The sequence below is a fragment of the Corvus cornix genome, chromosome 2, assembly GCF_000738735.6.
Source record: "Corvus cornix cornix isolate S_Up_H32 chromosome 2, ASM73873v5, whole genome shotgun sequence".
Classification (NCBI taxonomy): Eukaryota; Metazoa; Chordata; class Aves; order Passeriformes; family Corvidae; genus Corvus; species Corvus cornix.
The window spans coordinates 152,616,656-152,641,036 of record NC_046333.1 but is presented as its reverse complement, the minus strand read 5'-3'; the positions used below and the strand labels follow the sequence as shown (position 1 = coordinate 152,641,036).

Genomic DNA, 24,381 nt, shown 5'->3' with positions numbered 1-24,381 from the left:
TCAGCCGTGGATGGCTCCTTGCTTGCTCTCTCCAAGCTCTTCCCCAAGCCTCTCCCTCTCCCTGTTCCCCCCTTATGGCAATTTGAGTTCACATCGCACAAATGGTGGCCTGGGATGAGCCATCGATTGTGACATTTGATTTAAGTAGGTCTCATTTCACTGACTTTTCATGGGTAACTGGATAAAAGGGGGGGAGGAGCTCCATTAAAGCAAAGAAAGACGGACATGTAACTCGTTCCTAAACCATCCGAGGTTCACCAAGGGAATGCAGTTTGCTTTTTGAGAGATGAGCAGGCTGCATCCCTAAATCCCAACACAGCAACCCCAGCTGTCCTCCCTTCCACATCCTCCCTGATATCCCTCCACCCTCAAAGACCTCAGATTCTCTCACTGCCTTCCCTACCCATTGTCCCACATCACCCAGAACCCTCTCCTAGATCCTGCAGCAAAGGATCTTCTGCATGGACCATGCCTAGGTCAGATATTTGCTCCTAGACAAGGCATTACACAAATGACAACTGGTCAAGCTTAAGCCAGGCTTTGGGGTAATAACTGATGTCCATCTGCAGTGCATCCCACAAAAAAGACCCTGATCTGCACCTCCTTCTTTGTCCTACAAATTTTCACAAATGCCATGTCTAGCAGGATTTTTGCTGAAGAGACACCATGAAGCTCATCCTTCCAGTCTCCAGAGAAGGAAGGATTGGTGCAGCCCTGATGGGATTTTTGTTGGCATCAGGAAGGTGGATAACCACAAAAATCACGGGCTGCAGGAAGAAGAGGAGCTTGCTCCTTTGGGAATAATCAAATCATTATGGTTGGGATAGACCTTTAAGATCAGCAAGTCCAACCATCAACCCAACACTACCACCATGTTCACCACTAAACCATGTCCCCCAGTGCCACATCCGTGTTTTTTGATCACTTCAGGGATGGTGACTCCAGTATTTCCTTGTTTCAATTCTTTACAACCTTTTCCATGAAGAAATTTTTCCTAATACCCAATCTAAACCTCCCCTGGTGCAATTTGAGGCCATTTACTGTCATCCTAAATAAGTCCCAAAGACTTAAACCCCGTATCTTAAGATTCTGCTTTCTTCCTTCATTACTAAGGTTTCTTTGTCCTCCCCATCCTCCTTTCTCTATCCACCACATCTTCCCTTCGGCAAACAAATCACTATTTGTTTTATTTTTTTCTGACTAATTAAACCCCCTGACAGAAGGTGGTTGGATGCTGTAGGATCTGAGCCTTGCGAGGGAAATTTCCTTAAAGAAGGAAAAATGGGAAAATCAAGGTTGGTTTAAAAAGTAAAGATGCTGCCAACAGAAAAATGTCAAGGTAAGAGAGGGAACAGTCCTGTGGGATTTTTCCAGCATCACAGCTGAGGACAAACTGGTTGTTTGCAGAAGACAGGCCAGGAACAGGATCTCCACCTGCCTGGACTGGAGGTGGTCCCAGAGAGGAACTGCTGAGAGGGGTCATCCAAAAACCCCCAGAAACACGGACAAAGCTGTGCCTGTTTGGAGCTGGAAAGGAAACTTTTCCCTGGGCCAATGGGGAACAGAGCAGGTTGTTCTGAGTCGCAAGGGCTGAGATTCTGTCACCAGGCATGGCAGGGGAGGAGGGAGGCAATCAATGACATCAGCCAGGATGGAAATAATGAGCGCTGCTGCCTGGGGCCACTCGCTGTCCTGCCACCTCATCGCTCTGCCTGGCAGGGCAGAAGGACACTCCTCCTTTCCTTTACAATTTCACCTTGCTTCCTTCTTTTTCCTTCTCTTCCTTTCTCCCTAATTTTTGCTCTCCTTTGTCTTCTCTGTCTCCCTTCCTTTGGCTATTTCCCATGGCATATTCTGCCTTTTCTTCTTGCTCTTAATGCATTTTTCTGGCTCTCCGCCTTTCAAATTCTCTGCATTTCTCCCTTTCCTTCTCTGGCTTTCTGCAGAACGCTGTGAAAAGCAACTCGATTTGAGCTGTGCTTTTTCCATTACCCAGCTCTGGCTCCAGGGTCAAACAGGCTCCAATTAGAACAAAGTATTTCTTAATGCTGTGCAGTTTGCCCCAGACCTTACAACCAAGCTGTTCTTTCTGCTTTTTCCATCTTTGATACCAAGAAAGGCTTAAACAAAGTATTTATAGGCACAACATCACAACAGTAAAGTCACCAAAAAATTAAATTTTCCAAAATTAAACACAGGCACACGAGTTTGGAATTTGGGGGGGGGGCTGGGTTTTGTTTGGTTTTAGAAACGTGTTTGCTCTTCGTAATAGTTGCCTTGAGCCTGACTTCCTCCACATTTGAAATTAAAGATTCATGAAGACAGAGAATTGCAGAAGCACCGGTTGCAAGGGACATCTACAGCTTTACAACCCAATCTGCCACTTGGAGCAGGACCACCACTAACATCAGGTGAGGTTGGTGATGGCTTTGTCTGGATTTGGGAATTCTCCAAGATGGAGAGCTCCCATCCCGCTGGTGCCCATTCCAGAGCCACACCTCTCCATTGGTGACATTGTTTTTCCTGAGGTCACACAAGGGGAGGTTTAGATTGGGTATCAGGAAAATTTTTTTCACTGAAAAGCTTTGGAACAGGCTGCTCAGGGATGTGATGGAATCTCCATCCCTGGAAGTGTTAAGAAAATGCCTGGATATTGCACTTAGGGACGTGGTTTAGCCTTGAATGTGGTGCTACCAGGTTAACGGTTGGACTCAACAGTCTCGGAGGTCTTTTCCCAACCTAAATTATTCCCTGCACCTCCCGAGCTACAGTTTGTATCTTTCCCCCTTGTTAAACCACCAGGCACAAGTGAGAGGAATTTGGTTTTATAATTTTTGTAACTGTCCCACAGGCTGTGATCAGAGTGCCCTTTACATCTTTGCAAGACAAGCAAATCCCTCTCCCTGCCCTCACAGGCAGCTCAAAGCGATGAGGCTCATTCCACTCTCCTGACACAGAACTGGACCAGCTGGGTGGGATTTACTCCAAGAACTGCACAGGAATGGTTTTGCTGTGCCACTGGCCCAGAGGCTTTTCACCATTCCTGTGAAGTTTTTTTAAGCCAAGTTTTATTGATTTCACTGCTGGTTGGACAACTCTTATCAAAGCAGGGAGAGTTGTTAAAATTGCTGGAAAATAGCGCTTTTACCAGGACTTACAGAAGCAAACAGCTTCCAGAACAAAAGGATGCATGTCAGTGCTGGAGAAAACAACTCAGGAGGGTGGAGTGACCAAGAGGTGAATCTGCTCTTGTCATCTGCCAAAAAACCACTGATTTTTTTAATCCCCAATTTGGTCAGAGTCAGGACTTCTCATCCAGGCTCAGGCCCTGTGGATATCACATTTATACTTCATTGGGATGGGAAATGCCCATGTACCCTGTGCCTCCTCAAGGGAAGGCTCAGTTTTCTCCCCCTGGACCAGCAATTTCTTGCAGTGATTGCAAGACAGGGAGAGAGGCAGAGCAGGACACAAGCTCTTCTTGGTGGATGTCAGGGATTTAGGGAAGACAGGATTGGGCCAGGGGGAAAAGGAGATTTTTTAGTAGGTCAGCATTGTCAGAGGGTCTACAGCACTCACTCAACTCAAAGCAGATGAGCAGTGAGGAGGGACCAAAATATTTCTTTTTTTCCACAGAATAGTTTGGGTTGGAAGGGACCTTTGAAATCATCTCATTCCAACCCCCTGCCACGGGCAGGGACACCTGCCACTATCCCAAGTTGCTCCAAGCCCCATCCAACCTGGCCTTGGACACTTCCAGGGATGGGGCAACCACAGCTTCTCTGGGCAACCTGTGTCAGGGCCTCAGCACACTCACAGGAAAAAGTTTCTTCCCAATATTTGATATAATTCCACCCTCTTTCAGTTTAAAGCATTCTCCCTCATCCTCTCACTCCATGCCAGCAAATGGCAGTGCCCAACAACCCAAAATATAGTTCCATACTGGCTACTAAAATTAACTCTATCCTGAATGAACTCTTTCTCCACCTTTCTTATAGCACTTCACACATTGAACAATCAAAATAAGGTCTCCCCAGAACCTTCTCTTCTCCATCATTTAACCTCTGAGAAGCGCTTTGAGGTCCCTGCATGAAGGGATCATTAATAAATCATCTTTTCACACCTTCTTTCTGGAAGATGTGACACCTTCCCAGCTCAGCCCCTGTCACTGCGAGCCAGATCTGGAGGATTTCCACCTCGCTTTGCTTCCCTCGTGATAAAACCAGAGACTTCCCATGTCAAAGCTAATAGTGACCCATTATCAGGAACACAGTTGTGGAGCTCAGGGCTCTTTTTATGTTATTTGGCTGGTCAAACAGGCAATTCTGTGTAATTACAGCACACAAAAAACACCCAGAGAGACGTCTTAACGCGCTACTATTTATTAACAACTGCTAAGTCTCCAGCGGGTATTGAGTCCGCTCGCAAGATACAACGTGACTATTTGCTTTTAGTAAACAGCCTTGATGAAGTTTTCAGGGCAGAGGAGTGGTCACGCAGCCTCTCCTTAATGGGAACTGTCAGGATAATTTCCTCCAGGCTGGCAGGGAATTACAGGAGTTAACAGTGGGCATTATCTACCTGCCAGTCAGCATCGCCATGGTCAGCTCGCTGCTGCTCTGGAACTCCCAGGCTGCTCTCCCAGTGCCTCAACGTCCAGTCCTGATGTCAAGCATGGACAGATCAGGCTCATATTAATGCTGAAGACCACTCTCCTCCTGCCCAGCCAGCTGTCCCCAGCTGTCCCCAAACTTTTTCACCATCATTCCTTAAAACACTCTACGCTTTATTCGCTCCCTGTCCTTTCTGACTGCACCTCGTTTGGCCAAGCTACTGAAATCCCAGTTTTATGGAGCTCTGAGAAGAGCCTTGAGTCACTCTGCATCCCTCTGCCAGCTGTGGTTTGGGAACCAGCGTGTGGAGCCAGGGAACGCCAAGGAGGAGAGTGGGGTCTCTTCCCAGCTCGCCTGCAGGTCAACTGTGGACATGCAGCTCCATCACTTAAGCCAATTTTTTCAAAGGCCTCTCAGCTGATCTGATTTAGGTGGCCAACACTGACTTTATCTTCTCAGGGGGCCTATTTTGATGTCCTGGAAATGGAAGGGAATAATACTGCGCTCCATCTCTCTTCCAAAACTTAATTCAGCTTAGATTCCTGCTGTGTGCAAATGCCTCAGGAGGTTCCTCGGGCTGTGTCACAACAATCAAGCACCAGCACCTTATTCTCTGCTCTGCAGGACCTTTGGGAAGGATGGAGGAGAGACAGGAGAGAGCTTTTGGCTTAACTGTTTGTGAGCTGGTCAGATGGCACGTCTGGTTTTTAAACCTTTGCTTTTCATGCAGATGGAAGGCTTGTTCTGTTCCAGCCTTTCCCTTTAAAGCATAATGAAGAGAAAATAAAACCATTTTCCACAACGAAGCTGGCAATAATCAAAATGGCCAATTCCTCCACAGGCATGAGCTCTTTGCTGCTGAGAAAACAGGGGCAGAAGTGAACTTTAATCAGGTTGTGCAGCAGCACTGACAAAGGCACTGCGGTAAACAGCAAACCTCAATCTCCCCATGTCAGTCCTGGAAAATCAAATGCTCCAGGATCCACTCCACTGCCCTGAGATGAGGTGGTACAATGCAGGTATTCATACAAACATTCAAAACAGAGGGGACTTGTCCATACTGCTCAGTGCAACATTTATTCTCTAAAACTCCTTGAAATGAGGTGAGGGTCAGCTGCTTCTCGCAGGCAAATAACAATAGGACAAGGGGAAATGGTCTCAAAATGCACCAGGGGAGGTTCAATTTGGATATTAGGAAAAATTTCTTCATTGAAAGGGTGGTTAAGCATTGGGACAGGCTCCCCAGGGAAGCGGTGGAGTCACCATCCCTGGAAATCTTCAAAAAAAAAGTAGATGTGGCACTCTGAGATATGTTGAGGGGGTGTGGTGGGATATGGTTGAAGGCTGGACTTGAGGATCTCAGAGGTCTCTTCTAACCTGAATGATTTTATGATTCATGGACCGTACCATGTCCCGAAGGTTGCTGGTTGCCACAAGCTAAGACACATCCAGGAAGCATTATAAAAACTAAATATTAGGGACAATTACAGGAGCTGCTAGAGCTGCTCTTGTTCTAGAGCTGCTCCTGCCATGGAACTTGCAATTATTATCATTAGCATAATAATCACTGTTACTACTACAACTATTAGCATTACTGGCATTATTTTACCATAGGGACATATGCTCTGTAACTACTTTAAAAATGAATCTTCTTTGCTGCTCCTTCCTGCTTGGAATTGTCCTTTCCGTGTGCTACACAGAGAACAACCAGTTCAAATTCCATAACTGACTCGGAGGCTCATTGCCCTCATCCCTTGTAGCTTCCCAGCTGAGCACCTTGCAGGGAAATGTGGTAAGATTTACATGCAGCTAAAATAAAGTAAGTCCATGGCAGACTGGGAATGGAAAATGAGAGTAGAATCCAGACTGTGTTTATCCTGATTTAAGCTGTATTTTGGTTCCATGCCAGGCGACAGCATTTCACCAAATTACTCCAAACCAGCCTGCTGTTTGTTTTACACTATCAGTGGCATGCTGGAGAGTGGTGCCAGGCCAGCAGCTCTCCCCACAGCGTGGGCAAAACGTTCCTTCCCCATTCTTGTGCATCCTGCCCTTTGGAGAGACCCGCCTGAGGAGTGGGGGAACACCTGAGGTCTCAGTGTCTGCAGGATGGCTCCTGCCCAAGATGCTCAGATCACTCATCTGCCGACCATCACGGAGAGCAAATATCCACTCTCCCTTTCCCCTTGCCTGTTGAAGACCAGTCCTTAAGAAAAACCTTCCTCCAAAGCACAAGGAATGAACATTTGTGCATAACTTCACAAGCCATGCCTGAAGCATCTCTTAAACCTGCCTTTATCCAAGTTCCTTTAATTCAGAGAATCACAGGATATCCTGAGTTGGAAGGGACCCCTGAGGATCATCGAGTCCCAACTCCTGGCCCTGTGCACGACACCCCAACAATCCCTTCATGAGCCTGAGAGCGTTGTCCAAACACTCCTTGAGCTCTGTCAATCTGAGGGCTGTGACCATTCCCTGGGGAGCCTGTTCCAGTGCCCAGCCACCCTCTGGATGAAGAATCTTTCCCTGATATCCTGCCTAAACCTCCCCTGACACAGCTCCAGCCATTCCCTCAGGTCATACCACTGTCACAGAGAGAAGAAATTGGTGCTGCTCTTCTGCTTCCCCTCATGAGGAAGCTGCAGACCCCGAGGAGGTCTCCCCTCAGTTTTCACTTCTTCAAATCTTAATTATTACTTGCAGATGCTCCCATCTCTCACTATTCAATCACTGAAGATCCCTGCCCTGGAAATGGCTCCTGACCCAAACTAAGGTTGAACCAACAACCTTGAGGTAAAATGTCCCCAGCTCACTTCCAGTCCTCAGAGGCTTTCAGGGGCTTCTTGGCTTAGAAAAGAAGATGAAGGGATTTCAGCATTTGGGTTGTTCTGCTGTTATGAGGATAATGACAGCTTTATTCCCATTGCAATCTGAGGAGCCCCTGGGATCCAGTGTGTTTCCATCCCCAGCTGCTTGCTGGGGAATCACTGGTGTAAATATCCTCTATGTGGAGCAGTGATCTCCAAGCAGCCCTCGAGGAATCAGCTTCCAACCCCAACCCCCAACTCATTCACAGCTGAGTGATTGGAATGTGAAGCTGCAACAGCCCCTGGATTTACAGCTGTACTGAGCTGATATAAACAAAATCAAAAGTGGCCCCAGAAGTCGGATATTCCCCACCTGGGGAGAGGCTGGCATGATTGCCATGTTTAAAAAGAGGAAAAAGAACCATTTGTCATGGAAAATGAAAGCATTGTCTCACTCGTGGGAAAAGAGCGGAGTCATTTTGCTTTCATGGATTTATTGATTATATTCTGAATATCCTTGTGGTGAGCAGGGCAGGTAGGCAGCGAGCAATGGAGCTGCAGACTGAGTTCTGGCTGGCTGTTATCACACCCTGCACAGCATCAGTTTCTTCATCAGACACTCCTCACATTTAGAGGGACGTTTCGAGCTCATATACTCCCAGTTACAACTCTGACATTATTTTTTCCACACATTCCGCCCATTTTCCCTTAAAGATTACCAAAATCTTGCCAGGAGGTTTATGCATTCAGCTATTAATTGACGGCAAAAGTGTGAAGGGCACAAACCTTTCATAAACTGCTTCAATTTGGACTTAAATGAACATAATAATAATGACTTATCCATTTCCTACCGCATGGCAATTTAAGGGCAACCTCAGCCTTTGGGCAGAGCATAAAGGGCTCAGAGGTGAAGCAGATTGTCAAATTTACCTAAAGAATGGCATTTCCAGGCCAAAGTACAACAGAGATGGGTGCAGAATAATGGAAGAAAGACAAGCAACATGCAACAGTTCGCCTGACTCTTCCAAGGCACCATGCTCAGTCCCTGAAGTGCTTTGAAAGGGAAGATAATCTCATTTAGCACTAATTCTGATTCCCACCCCACGAGCCCATGAAACCCAGCCTCCAGCACCCACTCGTTACCATTTTCAAACGAGCCCCTTTGTGATGCTCCCACGCTGTCCTCCTGCCTCGGGAGAAGCTCCCTGAGAACCCCCTCGAAAGCCACCCAGAGCTTCAAACCTCCCCTGTAAAGCCCTGCCTGGTGCAGGGCCCACAGCCCAATCCTGGCAGACGTGCCACGACTTTCCGCGGCTCACCATGACTAATGCCCTTGTGCTGTTTACACGGGCCCCCACACCCGCCCCCATCCCGGCATCCCAGGGTTCCAGATGGAAAATTCAGCTGAATTTCCCACACTGCTGGGTCAGGGTGGCTTTGTGGCTCAGCGCTGAGCAGGCTGAAGTGGTGCTCTCGCAGCTGAAGCCTCCCCGGGTGGCACAGCGGTACAAATTGCAGGTTCTAAATAGGAGATGACAGTGGATCGACAGCTACAGGTGGAAGTGGGAAGTTGTGGACAGACTCGGTGATTTTTGGCTTCCCCACCTGCCTCCAGCCCATTCCTCCACCTCCCACCAATGTGCTGCCCCTCTGCCACGTTCCTCCCTTTATACACAGCAAGGCACAGACACGAAGGGGATCTACATCACAGAATTCCAGGTAAGAGAGTGAAAGAGACCTGACAAGCTCAGCTCACGCCTCAGCCTGACGCAAAACCATCAAATCCACCCCCAGCCTCTTCAAGAAAACCTTTGCTGATGGAGTCTGGGCTCTTGACAATCCCTGCAGTCGGAAGGTTTTCCCTTGTGCCTGAATTAAATCTCTCACTCTGCAATTTGAGCCCAATCCCCAGCAGACACAGAAAGCAGATTATTCCCTTTCCACAGCCACCTTCAACCCATTTGAAGATTATCATCCTCTTTCCCCTCAGTCTTTTTTCCTTGAGGAAAGAGCCAAAATGTCTCACAGAGCTCAGCCTTCAGCGTGGAGGCACCACACCAAACATCTCTGACACATCGTCCTCTCCCACACGCCCTCCCACAATCTGGGCCGTGCCAGTCATCCTGCCTGGACCCAGAGCAGAGTGATCCCAGGCAGGTAATGCTCCCCCACTTGGTTCACATTTCTGGCCCTCAAATCTGCTCGCAACTGAGGCTGAGCGCTGCTTTCTGAGCTTGTAGGAAAGGGGAAAGTGGGAACTGGGAAGACCCTGGTGTCCTGGCTTAAATCCACACCTCCTTTAGCAGAGCACTAAGCTGTGGCAGGGTAATAATAGGGCAGCTGTCACACTTGTTAAGCTGCCTTCATGGCATCAAGCCATTAAGCACTGCAGCTCAGAACAAGCACCAAACCCCTCAGGAATGCCTGGACACGCAGGATCCCAGGCATTCTCTGGGAGGCTTTAATCTGAGCTGAAGACGAGGGACCAACCCCAGCCCTGCTCTGCTCCTGGGGTCACTTGGTTAATGCCAGTGCCACTCTTGCCTTTCCTTTCCACTGAAGGGTGAATTTGGCTCGGCATTACTCATGTTCAAGCACTGAATCCCACAACGGCTTTAAGCTCCCAGACACTTGATCCTGCTCCTCTCCCACGTCCCTTCAGAAGGGGAGATACGGGAGGGTGATGCAGCATTTGCCTGCAGGAGAGTCCCCGCCAGGGCTGCGCCGAGCTCGCTGGCTCTGGCTGGCAGGGGCAGAGCTGCAGCCCCACGCTGCTGCAATCCCACCAGCCGGAGTTTTGTCAAGAGTTAAAGACCTGGGCGAATCCACCAGCGCTGAGCAGGAACTCGGGGAGGGAAGCTGTCAGCTGGGAATATCTCCCCAAGTACCCAACGGATCGACAGACAGTGGAATCCGCAGGCAGCCGCCAAGGAGGTGGGATGCTGGATGACTGCTTATTATGCTGAGCCAAATCCTCCTATTATTACCTCCTGTGCTACCTGTCTTCTTTTAATATATTCAAGTGTTGTCTCTGCTAGAAGCACAGCACAGCGCTGAGAGGGAATTCCTGTCCCACTCGTCTCTCATGCCTTGCCTGTGTATGTTCCAATATCAATCACTTATTTGCTAATGGGATCTTTTATTAGGTATCTGTGTATGGCACACAGCAGTGGCAATCTCCAGTCAATTCTCCCAGCAGAATAACAAACTCGGGCTGCCTCTGGCACCTGGAGCACACCACAAGCTCCACCAGTGATCCCCTTCCCCTTAAAACCCAACATAAATCACCTGTACATTAACTCTGAGACATCTCCAAACTCAAATGAGATTTATCCCAAATTCACTCTGCAGCACAAACTGACAGACTCTGTGTCAGTGTCAGAGCAACCCTTTTAAAACCTGGTGATTTCCAGCAAAGCAACAGTGTAGGGACACAACCCGGTGCTTTCTGTTAAGAGGGCACTTTGGGAAAATAATGGACTTCTTTTAAGGGGGTTAAACTGTGGGTTGGCCCGTTTGGCCCACTAAGAGCATCACACATTCTGCCTCCTTCCTAATCACATTATGAGAGAGAGTAGGAGGGGAAAACTGTCTGCCCAGCTGGTTCCTACCCTGCCTTCTCCATTCTATCCATGCCTGCTGAAACTCAGGAGCGCTAAACTGGATTTAGTGAAAAGAGCCTCCCTGCTGAGCACAGCAAAGAGCAGCCCGTGATTTACAGAATCACCTCCAGGCTGCCATGGGCCTCGGGGAAAAGCACCCCGGAGAAAACACAGCAGTTGCTCCTGCTGTGGAGCAGGAGATGGGCAAAGCCCAGAAATCCCCAGCAGCACTTAGACCACATCCTTCCCCAATCCCAGCACGGAGCTCTCCTGGGATAAGCAGGCGTCCAGCTGGAGCAGCCCTTCGCCACTCCCACCTTGGCATCTCCGCACCCAGGGAGAGTTCAGTGGCAACAGCACAAATCCCCAGGAAATCTCAGGCAACATTTCCAGCTCAAGAGGCATAATCAGCTCCTAAGAGACACTCTACACACAGCAGCATCCTGGAGAGGACGGGGTGATTGCAGGAAGAGGTGCCAGCAGCATGAGCGCGGGAGCTCGCAGAGGATTTGGACCTCAAAAGCCCCAATGTTCGTGGCTCAGCAATGCTCAGCCTGGCACAGCTCCTGCCAAGTGGGCAAGAGGAGGCTCCTAATGCTCTGTCAGGGAAATGACAGCACTTGGTGCTTCCTGGAGCACCCTTCAGGCTCGGGGCACTGTGCAGATGTGGATGCACAGAGCCCAGGGTGTCACCTGCAAGGGTGCTGCAGCTGGAGAAAGGGAAGCAGAAAGCAAGGGAGTGTTTAGCTCAAGGTCACAGTTTCACTGACCAGCCCAGAAAAGCTCTGGCTGCAGCCTCAACAACACACCCAAATACACCAAACTCTTCCCTAAAGCCCTGCACAGCCTGAGCAGAGTTTGATGTCTCAAAGACTTCGAGCCTGGCAAAACCAAAAACTTCCCTCCCTCAGAAAAGCCCACCTTTTGAATCAAAGAGTTAAAATTGCAGAAAAAGCAGCACCAATATTAACTGAACCTGGAAACTGTTGTGAACACGAGAACTGTCAGTTCTCAAGGTATGCAAAACGCTTTGTTGTTATTCAGACTCCAAATTTCACGTGATAAGTGATGGAAGAATATAAATGTTAAAATGTTCACCTCCAAATGAAGTTCTCCAGTCTTATCTAAATGAAACCGCTATCATTTCCCATCACAATGTTGTCAGAACTGCTACACCCTTACAAAATATTTGATTCATAACATCAACCTTTTTTTTTTTTTTCTGCTGGGAAACCTGGATCTCCTCCCTGTGCAAGAGAGGCTCCACAGAATTTTAGGAGCTTAAAATAACCCACCTTGTGTGTGTGCACTGTCCATGAAGTACAGAGAGCTCCTGTAGCACAAGGCAATCTTTTTGGGGGACGATCTCTGGGACACAAGAAGATCTTTGAAGGTCCATTCCATCCCAAAATGGGAGGTTTTCAGGGACAAAAAAAGAAATGTTGTGAGTTGAGAGAGGAGCTTTATCCCCATGGGCAGGAAGCACACCAGGAAAGGTGCCTTCCATCCAAGCAAACTGGAGATAACACTGAACAAAGCCTCTTGCAACATCCAGGGATATAAATCCTGGAATCATTAAGGTTGGAAAACATCTCTGAGATCATCAGGACCAACCATCAACCCAGCACCCAAGTGCCACATCCACTCGTTTCTTGAACGCTCCCAGGGATGGCGACTCCGCCACTTCCTTGGGCAGCCTGTTCCAATGCTTGACAACCCTTTCCATGAAGAATTTTTTCCCTAATATCCAACCTAAACCTCCACTGGCACAGGTCTGCTCACTGTGGACACTCAGCTGCCTGGCCAGCACTCACTCTGCTACAATAAACCCCACAAAACTCTGTAACTGCTGCTTTTGCCTGTCAGAAAACACTGACACAGAGGTGAGATGTCCCAAAAATTCAGAGCAGACGTAACAAACTCAGCACCCCTACAAGTTCTTGCCACCATCTCTGAATATTCATCAAGCCTAGAAATGAGAGGACAGCTCAGATGCTTCACTCTGATCAGCTTTCTGCAGGCAGGACCAGCAAGGAGGGGGAGAGAGAGCAGAGATGTATTTGTAGAGTTTTACTCCAGTCCTTAGCACTGCACAAATCACAGAATCATCAGTTTGGGGTGGAAAGGACCTTGAAGATCATCCAATTCCAACCGCCCTGCCATGGACAGAGACACCTTCCACCAGACCAAATTTCCCAAAGCCCCATCCAAGCTGTCCTTAACCAAGCTTTAAAGCACAAGGTGGAAGGCAGCAAAGACAACACAAGCCGAACTCAAATGAGGCAACCAAAGAGTGAAAGGTTCTTCTGAGCGTCCTCAGGCTCCTGCTCTACCTCCTTCCCACCTCCAAAAATTGCCAAAATATATTGAAAAAACACCACCACAAGCCTCACATGCAGCTCTGCGGTTTCCTTTTGCCCTCATTCTCTGTCAGCGCTGCCGCTGTGCAGGTGAAGCACCACAGGCATTGCCCTTCCAAGATAGGCAGGGTATAAAGCTCAAAACAAAAACACAGTCCCAAAATGCTTGTCTGTGTTCCTTAATTTAAGAGGTTTTAATCATTCATGATGGTCAAACAGCAGTTGTGCCAAAGCAGGGCACAAGGGTGCCTCTGTCGAGTGGAAACAGCAGAGGAAATCAAACACAAATCTGAACTCCAGCTTTTGAGCATGATCTGAACAGCTCCATCACGGTTTAGGGATGTCCATCTCCCAAACTGATTCAAAACACAGCACTTTCAGCCTCCAGCTTCACCGAAATCAAGGAAAACTGCTTCTTTTCCCCACCACACGAGCAACTCTCGGGTCCCAGCCCAGGCAAACTGCCCTTGGCCCGTCCGAATTAGCAGCAACAGTCGTCCCAAAAGCCTTTTAGAGTCTTTTTCCACTGCAAAGGAGCTGTGCCCACATCAGGGTTACAAATATTTCAAGCTGCCAGGGCCAAAGGCTCCAGAAGGGAGATTTATAGCAATAAATAATATTAATGACACAGGCGGACGGAGCTTCTTGTCCTGAGAGCTCCAAAGGCACATGAAAAACTGCACTATAAATGTCACCACCGCAGACACCAACGATGACGAGATGCCACCTCTGGGGACGGGAGGCAACGTGGGCTTGTTCAGAATGAGATTTGGGGAGGAAAGCGAGGGAATGAGGGGCTGGATGAACACAGCCCTGCAAGCTCACAGGGCAGGCACAGGCAGGAGATGGGTCCCAGCTGGTTCAGCCTGGGTGATGCTCCCATCATCATCAAACCCTTGGGTTTGGGGGACTCAGGAGATATCCAAGCCCCAGTTCTCCCCCCAGCACAGCCAAAGGACTCATCCTGACACTCATGAGTGGGCTCGAGGCCGGGAAAAATGAGTTGGGAAAACATAACCCAACCAGCAGCCAGAGGAGTTGGAAAGAGGGCGAAAGAAGCAATTTTAGGCCTAAACCCCAGTGGAGCAGCTGTGAGTTTAGTTGCAGATATAATAAAACATGCCTGGGGGAAGGAAGCTGTATCCTCCTGCAGCCAAGCCCACTCTCAAATGCAAAAACACCTGCATGGATGGTAAAGGGCAGACACCCACCCTGTGCTATCCAGAGAACACCCAAACACCTGGAGCTGAGGGAGCAGCAGCAGCTGGCCACGTCAAATTAACCATTTTTTTCCAGACTGCTTGATTAAATAATACCAAGCACTGTGTGAACATAAAGTCTACATAAGAGAAACTTCTACTTTAGCCAAGGCAAGGATTTCCTTTGCTTTTCCCACACTGCTCCTGGTCCTCTGCCCACTTCCAGGAGATGGATCAGCAGAGGACCTTCACCAGCAGCTCACCTGCACATCTGGGCTCGCTTCATTCCAGGCTTTGTCTTAAAAGCCTCCTTGCAGCAGAAATCCCAATTTATTTTCCCCAGCCATGCAACCTCCCAAAACTTTCTCAAGGTATCTCGGAGTCCTTCCCATACAGGGCAAGGCTCATTCATCAATCACAACCTCTGGAGCCAGACGCTAAAGCTGCTGGAGCTTGGGGTGAAGGGTGAAGCCCTGCTGCTGCCAGGACACTGCCCAGGGCAGGTGAGAAATCCCACCTGGCTCACCTGAGATCACCCTGGGCACCTCGAGAAGGCTGGACACACTCCTGGAGAGCACCAGCCCAGCAGCTGCCTCCCTGCCCACTCGGTTTATGGTGGGAGGACAAGCAAACAACAGCGCACGGAAGAAGGTGGGTGCAGGGATGCCAGGATCAAAGCAACCAGCTGCTTCCAGACCCCTTCCAAGCGGGAACACACTCCCAGTCCTACCTCTGAGCATCCTTCAAGCAGAATATCTCTACCTGAGACCACAGAGTTGGTGCCTCTCTGCAGAGGACCCCACAAGCTGCTCTGCCCAATGTCCCAGAGCCCATTTCCCAGCCCAGTGGTGGCTGGGCCTGCTCGGGGCCCGGGCAAACACAACCAACACTGTGTCTTTAAAACCACTTCAGTGCAGATGTTGTTTCCATGGTAACTAGTGGACCAAATACATTAGTGTTTCTAATAATAAACCAAACCTTCATCTCGGAAAATGTGATCCCCCCTCTCCTTTTACCACCCTCACCCTTCCTTTCTTCCTTTCCCCTCCCCTTCTGCTGAATTAAGCCAGCATTTAACAAGCAAGCCATAATTAGTAAATAATTGCAAGGGCCCAGTAACTCCCAGTGCCCAGGCAAATGGAGAAGCTTTAGGTGGAGGAGGGGGTGGCTTTGCTCTGTGAATCTGGGAACTGTCCAAAAAAGGGACGAACTACTTTAAAAAAAGAAAAAGAAATCCAAAAGCGCAAGGTGGAAGAGAAGAGCCTGCGAAGTGTCTTTTGCCCACCCCAGCGCCGTCTTTAGTGCCCTGGCACCCTCCCCGCGCTCTGACTCAGGGTGCAGCCGCCCAGCGATAATTTCTAGGAATCTCGCACTTTTTTTTCCCGAAGGCTCCGTCCGAGACGCGGCACCGACTTCGTGTCCCCGACAAGCGGACAAAACTTCACAACTCCTCCCCTCCACGCTCCCCGATTCCAGAGTGGGAACCCTCCCCCCACACCCCACACCCTCCAAAACTGCGTGGGGGAGCGGCAAGGACGCCGAGGCGGGGATGGAGACACGCGGGGAGGGAGGCGGAGCGGGGCGATTCCGCCCCCCCAAAATAAGCCACGTGCGGAGATTCCGTGCGTGGGGAGCCCACGGGAGCGAGCACGCCTGCGGGGGCCGGCGGCTCCCCACATTTCGCGGGATTCACGTCCGAAGGCGCAGCACGGGAATGGAAGGATGGATGGGGAGGACCAGGGGCGCAGCGCGGCAGCACCCCCGATGTCCGTGCGTGCGTGTCCCAAAGCTGCGGTCAGGGTCGGGGGGAAGGGGAGAGGAAGGACGGCGGGGAAGGAAGGGGGAGGGTTATGCAAAGCCTCACGCTGTGTCTCCACGGTCCCGGTGACACCGGACTGCAGCAGCAGCAGCGGCGCTCGGGGCTGTCCCCGCCGCGCCTCCGCGGTACCCGAGAGCCGCGCGCCGGGGATGCTCCGCTGCATCCCGGCCGCGTCCCCTTCCCTCCCGCTTGATTCCGCCCTGTCCCCCGTGTGTCCCCACGCCTCCCCGGCCCCTCCGCTCCTCCCTCCGCGGTGCCGCCGGCGGGACTCACCATGTCGGGGTTGAGCTGGGCTAAGATGGCGAAGGCGGAGAGCCGGTCACACAGGCACTTGGTCCGGGAGGCGTCGAGCGGGACCGTTCGGCAGCCGCGCCAGGACCAGGCGCCGGGCGGAGAGGCGGAGGCGGAGGCTCTGCTGGAGGGAGGAGAGCAGGGAGGGAGGGACGGGGCGGCGGAGCGGGGAGAGAGGAAGAGCGGCCGTCAGGGCGGGCGGGGAGCGGGCACCGCGCCCCCCGCCGCCCCCATCCCGCCAACCCCCCAGCGGACTTGCGTCTCCATCCCGGTCCTGGTGCTGGCCCGTTCCCGGGTCCCCCACCTCGCTCTGACCCCTCCATCACCCCACACACGTGTGAGCGGCCCCCTGCAGCCCCCGGGCTGCCCGGTCTCGCGATCGCCATACACTCCTCCCTAACCCTATGGCCGTGCCCCACACATCCCATACACACCTCTCTAGCCCTATAGCCCACCTATCCCGTGTGTGCCCACGTAACTGCACAGCCTCATCCCACACAGCCACTACATGGATGCATAACCTTATAGCCCCACATATCCCATATACCCCTTCCTGACCCTATAGTCCTGCCCTACATATCCTGTAGATGCACCCTTACCCCTAAAACCCTGTCCTACTTATCCCATATACACTTTAACCCTACAGCCCTGCCCCACATACCCCAGATACACCTTCTTAACCCTATAGCTCTTTCCCACCTATCCCATATACACTTTCTTAGCCCTGTGCCCAGTCCTGCATATTCTATATCCGTTTCCTTAAGCCTATAGCCCTGTCCCACTTGTTCCATATACACACCCTTAACCCTATAGCTCTGCCCCATTGATCCCGTATACCTATGCATGACTTTCCACCCAATGTGTGCATGCACAACCCTATAGCCCTGGGACATCCACCACATTTATCCACATGTGGGACACATGGATAAATGATCCTTATAGCCCTGTCCCTACACCTCCCCATCCCTATAGTTCTATCCCACATATCCCATTTATGGATGTAACACTACAGACCTAAAATACACCTTGCTCCCCCCCCCAGTCCCATCCCTCACCCCATACACCCCCAACCCCCTGCTCCACACCCCATATAGATGTGTATAGACCTCCCTCAGCCACAGGAATCCCAATTCACAGCTCCACCCCTCCCCTCTTCCCTCTCCTCTCAGTTCTCTGGGGCCAGGACTTCCAAAGGCCAGGCCAGGACCCTCCTCCACCCTTCCTTGCATTCCCAGAACTCTGGACATGGCAGGGATGTTCCTCCCTCATGGCCAGAGGGACCTGAAGACATCAAAGGGACAAATCCCTGCTTTCCCTTGACATCCTTTCAGGCTGGGGAAAAGTAGCAAAATGGAGAAGGGGCCATAGATGGGGAAGTCTCCATGGTCTTCATCTCACAGGTTTCATTGGGAAAGATTATTGCAGCCCCATATCTGTGTGAGCACAAAGGCCTAAACCAGGGAAAAGGGGAATCTCCTGCTCTGTCTCGTGTGCTGGGACAGTGGGGACCCAAAAAGTGCAGTCATTTTCCACCCATTGCTTCTGTATCTTGTCCAGTCTTGTCTCCTGGGATATGGTCATGCAGGGAGTGCAGATGCGGAGAGCAACTGCAGAAATGCAATGGCTGGGGAGAAGGTCAGGATCCCTGTGGGCTTCACAGGAGCCCGAGACAGGATGTGGAGGCAGAGCAAAAGGGCCATCTGCCTTCACTGAAGGGACACGGGGAAAGATGTCCCATCTCCACAGCTGACCATCCTCGGAGGAGGGCACCTCGGCAACAATGCCAGCAGCGAGCCCACGGCAGCTCCAGATGGAGCCAAGCTGCTCAGCAGCCTTGGGTGCATCACAGATGGCCTGGACAGCTCTCTGCTGCTGGCTCCAGGGACCTGCCCTGAGTCACAGACAAGTTCTCTGCAGGTCTCGACGCGGTGCAGGCTCTGACCTGCTCCTCACGCAATGATTCCGAGCCTCTCTCCGCCTCCCTGTGCTACCACGGGCTGGGGACCTACAGGGTGACAGAGCACCAGCACATCCTGCTGTCATTATCTACTCAGATCCTGTTTAACACGTGACACTGAACCTCCCCGAATTATTTCTGGTTTGGGTTAAAGCACTGTTCATAGTTTAAAAAGATAAAATCATAATAAAAAAGGCAAATTAATTTTACTGTAGAAATTGTGAGCCACACACAGAACGTATTTTTTTTGTGGTGCTCATCCAGAGCTTTCTAAATGTCCGGACCCTACTAAATGTCTGGATGTCCCATCCTTGGGAGTGTCCAAGGCCAGGCTGGATGGGGTTTGGAGCAACCTGGTCTAGAGGAAGGTGTTCCTGCCCATGGCAGGAGGTTGCAACTAAATGATCTTTAAGGTGCCTTCCAACTCGAACCACTCAGTGATCCCGTGGTTCTCTGTCCATTTATCTCATGGGACATAAATCTGTCTTCTCCGGATCAGCAACTCTTCACATGATCTTCCCTGAGCTGTCACATCATTTCATGGAGACTTTCAGACCCTGGCATTGTTCTTTGCTCCCTTTCATGCACCTTCTGACATCCCCCAACACCATTCTTGGAAAGGACCAGCAGTTCCAAGGCCAGTCTCAAGGGAAAACTGAATTCTGTATTCTCCTCTCTATGTCCTGCTCGTATTTCCAAGATCTGCATTATTGAGTTGTTCTGTTTATCCCCTGTCACCAAGAAAAATGCTTTATTTATGATGTGTACAAATAATGACAAATTCCCAGACTCCAGCAACCAATTCTGTATTCTCCTAGAAAGTATTAATTTAGCTTGACAAAATCTATTTGCCATAAGTTGATTGCTATTAATGCCTCGTTTTAATGAGTGTGCTATTATTCAATTAGAATCATAATATTACCCACAATTCTGAAATTTTTGGAGCCTGTTTCAGATGGATATTGTGCCTAAGACACAAGCGAGGCTGCTGTGCTTACACACACATGCTCCTCTCTCCAGATTTGGGGAACTCTTCCACCTTTCTTTTCCTAAAGAGCAATGATCCCCAATTAGTCTTAACCTGCTCTTTTAAAATCCTTGCGTTCCAAATTGCTCTCTCTCGCTACTCTCACTTTATGGGATGATGTAGAGCAGGTTTTCCAGCCACTGGTGTAATGAAAAATATTTCATTAGGCTGGGATGTGGATTAAGGAACCAGGCTCTCTTCCAATTACAGAATACAGGCGTTTATTGGAATTCCTGCATTATTATAAATAAATCTGTCATTTCAAGCTAGTAACAAACCAATACCATCAGGATTTATTAGGGGTTTAGTAGACTCTAAATTTTCCTTTTTATTCATTTTTGCTGTTCTGAATAAAAAAATTCCTACACCTTTCTTTTTTTCTCTTGTATTTTTCAAGCTTTTAATTTGCATTGCTTGCCGTCGATTTATCCTCTGTCCACATTTCCACAACAGCTTTTACTTTCCCTCTGGAACAGACTGTTGTGGGGGGTTTTTTGTAGGTATTGATTCATTTGGCTTGTTGTGGGGTTTTTTTGTTAGCTGAGGGTTTCTTAGTGCTCTGTTTATCTTTTTCATTTATGGGTTTGAGGATATCTAGAAAAGTGCTTTTAAAAGGCCCCTAATTATAGAATTTTGGAATCATAGAATGGTTTGTATTGGAAGGGACCTTAAAGACCATCTCATTCCAACCCCTTGCCATGGTCAGGGACACCTTCCACTAGACCAGGCTGCTCAATGTCCCATCCAACCTGGCCTTGGACACTTCCATAGATGGGACACCCACAATTTCTCTGCAAAACTTGTGTCAGCACCTCTCTGCTCTCACAGGGAAGAATTCCTTCCCAATATCCCATCTCACCCTGCTCTCTCTCAGTTTAAAGCCATTCCCTGTGTCCTGGCACTCCATCCCTTGTCCAAAGTCCCTCTCCAGCTCTCTTGGAGCTCCTCTGGGCACTGGAAGGGGCTCTGAGATCTCCCTGGAGCCTTTTCTTCTCCAGACTAAACAACCCCAGGTTGTTGTTCCAAACTGTCCTTTCATCCTTAACTCTATCTTCAGCTTTTTTGTGTTTAAGCAGCCTTTCCCAACAAATAGAAATGCTTAAATCTCCATTCTTAAAGCATCAAATCTGTGTACATTGCCCCACACAGACACCCCCTGCCCCGAGGAATCTGAGCTCTTCTTCAAATGTGGGAATACATTTGCCCTCCCATCACTTCCAATCCCAAAGTCCAGCTTTACTCATTTACCAGCTTTCAAAGTGCACTAGGACAGATCTGGGCCATACATCAACAGAAGTAACCTCATCCAAAAGGAAAGGAAGAAAAAAAAGGAAAATAAATCAGAAAACCAACAAGAACAGGAAACCCCAGGGAAAGTATCAGAAAACAAATAACACTCCCCAGATGCTGTGCCTGGTTTCACACTCCCATGGCAGAAAAGCTGACAACAGCACTGAATGCAGTATCAGGATAAAATCAATCCAGGGCCAAAGCCACACTTGGCACAGCCTGAAATCCGTTTCCAGATGCACACAGAAGAGTACACAGCGATATCGAGGCAAGAAAAAGATTAAAAATTAAAATAACCACCTTTTGCTTTTCAAAGACCTGGTCTGGTGCCTGCTTATTTATCCTGTTGGACTCAAAGAAAGAAATTGGATCAAAGCCATCCAGTCCTTGCTTTAAAAGCTGCTATAAATCACATAAAGGATGGGTGCTGTGGATGTGCTGAGTCAGGAACTTGGTGTAAATCACCTCAGAATAAGTCCAGCTACGCCATTTAATGGGAAATGAAAATCTGGCCCTCATTACTACCAGTGATTATTAATTAATTAGTCATTACTAGTCATTAAACCACTCAAATGCTCCAAAGACTGTGTCCATTCCTCTGGTTTTAATCTCCTCAGAAGAATAACTTTTCTTTCATCCTTTCCTTCCTCATTGCTGATCTCCCTAATTACCTCTTCTTGTTGCCCTGCAATCCTTTGGATGCGAACACCTCTGCACCCTTTGGGGATGGAGCTTGGAGATGGGTTGGGAAAACCTATTTGGAGGTAGGAGGACAGGGCAGAAGAGCCACCAGCCTCTTCTCACTGATTCCCAGTGTGGATGTGGAATCCTGGAGTGGTTTGGATTTGAAGGGGTCTTAAAAGATCACCTCATTCCAACCCCCTGCCACGGGCAGGGACACCTTCCACTATCCCAGGCTGCTGCAAGCCCCATCCAACCTGGCCTTGGACACTTCAAGGGATGGGGCAGCCACAGCTTCTGTGAACAACCTGTGCCAGGGCCTCCCCACCCTCCCAGGGAGGAATTTCTTCCCAATATCCCATCTCATGCTGCCCTTCTTCAGTTTAAAACCATTCCCCCTTGTTCTGCCACTCCAGACCTTGTCCGAAGTTCCTCTCCAGCTCTCTTGGAGCTCCTTTAGGCACTGGAAGGGGCTCTGAGGTCTCCCTGGAGCCTTTTCCAGGTGAACATTCCCAGCTCTCCCAGCCTGGCTCCAGAGCAGAGGGGCTCCAGCTCTTGGAGCATCTCTGTGCCCTTTTCTGTACTTGCTCCAGCAGCTCCATGTCCTTCTGCTGCCAGAGGCCCCAGAGTTGGATTTGTTGTTCCAGGTGGGGGTCTCACAACTGCAGGTGGGGTCTCACAATAATTCCTTGTGATTTTGGGTGTTTGAGCCTGTCCAGCATCACTTGCTGCAGATCCCATACTCAATACCACTAAGAGAGATCTAACGGGGTTTCTCCATGGTCCAGGGGAACACATCTGAGCGAGTTTGGGTCTTGCTGGTTGCAGATACCTGCTCAGATAGTGTCTGGTTCAACCATCAAGTATTACCAAAAGCCTCATAGTTCAGGGCAGACTTGAAATCCTAAACAATTCAATCACTGGATTTTGCCATATAAAGATTATTTCACTGCCAGGAGTTCAAATTACAAAGCAGATATATTGAAAAAGGACCTGTTTCACATTTGAATGCAAAATTCATTTACTGTGGGCCTGATTAAAAGCTTTAGAAGACAATGGGCTATTAATGAACAAGTCCAGAAGGAGAGGAACATTTATGTGTTGGTGTGTGCCTGCCTGTGGGTTCAGGTTTCATTTGTAAATCAGTAGAAAAGCCTTTGATTCTGCCAAAAAAAACACCAGTTTGTGCTGGGAAATCTGTGCTCAAAGCTCAGAAACAAAGAAAAAGAGCAGAATTTGAGTTCTTCACAAATATTGAATCCAGGTACGCTAATAAGGGAGCAGAATTATTTCCAGGCAGTCTCCAGAGTGGAAGGAAGAAAGAGGAAACTCCACTAAAGGGAAAACGTGGGCAGAATATTAGAGGAGAGTGTAGTCGGAGTGATTACAACCCAGTCAAAAAGGAATTGTAGAAATCCCCAAACCAGACTGGCGTAAAAAACGTTGTGCTGGGATGGTGAGCAGGGAACCAACTGACAAGTTGGTTCTGTCTCCAACGTCCGTGGTCAGATTTATCTCCGGTGTGATTCCAAAGATGCTGCACAGGAAAATGTCTCACCATATGTTACAACATGACTCTGAATGTTATTCGAGCACTTGATGGGGAAAAGCAATTAAGCACTGTCTTGTAGATTTAAACAGGAGCTAAGCACATACTTAAGGACTTTCTCAAACAGAAACGCTGCTCTAAACAGGAATTTGCACAAATGGAGAGCTTTTGTTGTGGGAAGAGCCATGGAGGTTTAAAAATTGGGGTAAATATTTGAGATTTGAGAAATACGAGGAACCTCCAGACGTTTTTTTCCAACCCAAACAACTCTGTGGTTCTCTGACTGTTCTTGTTTCACATGGGCCATTCCCCCTTCTCCAATGAGTTGAGTGCTTGGCACAGGTCCAGCTGGCAGATTGATTATTAATTTGGAGAACAAACCAGAGATGAAGTCAAAGTTAATCCTTTTTGTGGGATTCCCAAAAAAAATTTTCATTTCCAGCCAAAGGCTGCCCCAAAGCGCCTTTCAGACACTTTGGTTCTGCACAATAGCCCGGGACACAAAAACACCCCTGCAATCATATTTCTGCAAAAAGTGTGTCAGAGTCACTGTTTGTGCAGGACCTCGGGGCTGAATTAAAGAGTGGATGGTTCCTAAGAGAAAGGGACATGAAAAGGTTTGCAGCTTTTGAAAAAAAAAAAATAGGCTGATTAAAAATAAAATAAAATAAATCTTTGATTGGCTGCTAAAGCAGTTACAAAGGATCTCATGCCAAAGAGGTAAATGCTGAAATTCATTAAACACTAAGCTAAATATGGGTTTAAATCAATCTTTAACACTGCAGCTGCTCGGAATGTTTTGGACACCCTCAGTACCAAAGCAGTGATTGTGCTTTGCTTAGTTGAGACCTAAGAACTAAATAAAACCAGTAAAACTCTTTCACAGGGGTCATTCTATTATCCAAGAGATAATTTTCCCTTTCTGTGATCAATCCACTGGTTCAAAGCCAGGCTGAGCTCTCAGTTATGCTACTGAAAATCCTGTGAGACATCTCACACATCCAGCAAGGCGGTGTAGGCTTATTGGAGCAAAACCAAACCTCCTGGAGAAATCCTGCACTTCTGAGCCTCTGAATTTGAAATGTAGCACAAGTTTGGTAAATCTGTGTAACTCACACTGAAATTTGAAGCTCTGGTGAAATAAAGGGTTGTCCAGCAATTTCCCTACATTTATTTAAGGAAATTA

General features: G+C 48.9%; 1 protein-coding gene across 13 annotated transcripts in view; it reads right to left on the bottom strand.

Moving 5' to 3' along the window:
- ADGRB1 (adhesion G protein-coupled receptor B1) overlaps positions 1 to 24,381 on the bottom strand; it is a 283,118-nt gene that overhangs the window by 70,769 nt on the left and 187,968 nt on the right. For 10 of the 13 annotated variants that reach the window (XM_039548691.1, XM_039548694.1, XM_039548698.1 and 7 more), the window contains one exon: positions 16,674 to 16,815. In XM_039548691.1, coding sequence (XP_039404625.1) covers positions 16,674 to 16,815 — 142 coding nt within the window. The remainder of the gene's footprint in view (positions 1 to 16,673; positions 16,816 to 24,381) is intronic. The other 3 variants (XM_039548692.1, XM_039548703.1, XM_039548702.1) reach the window with 1 other exon arrangement.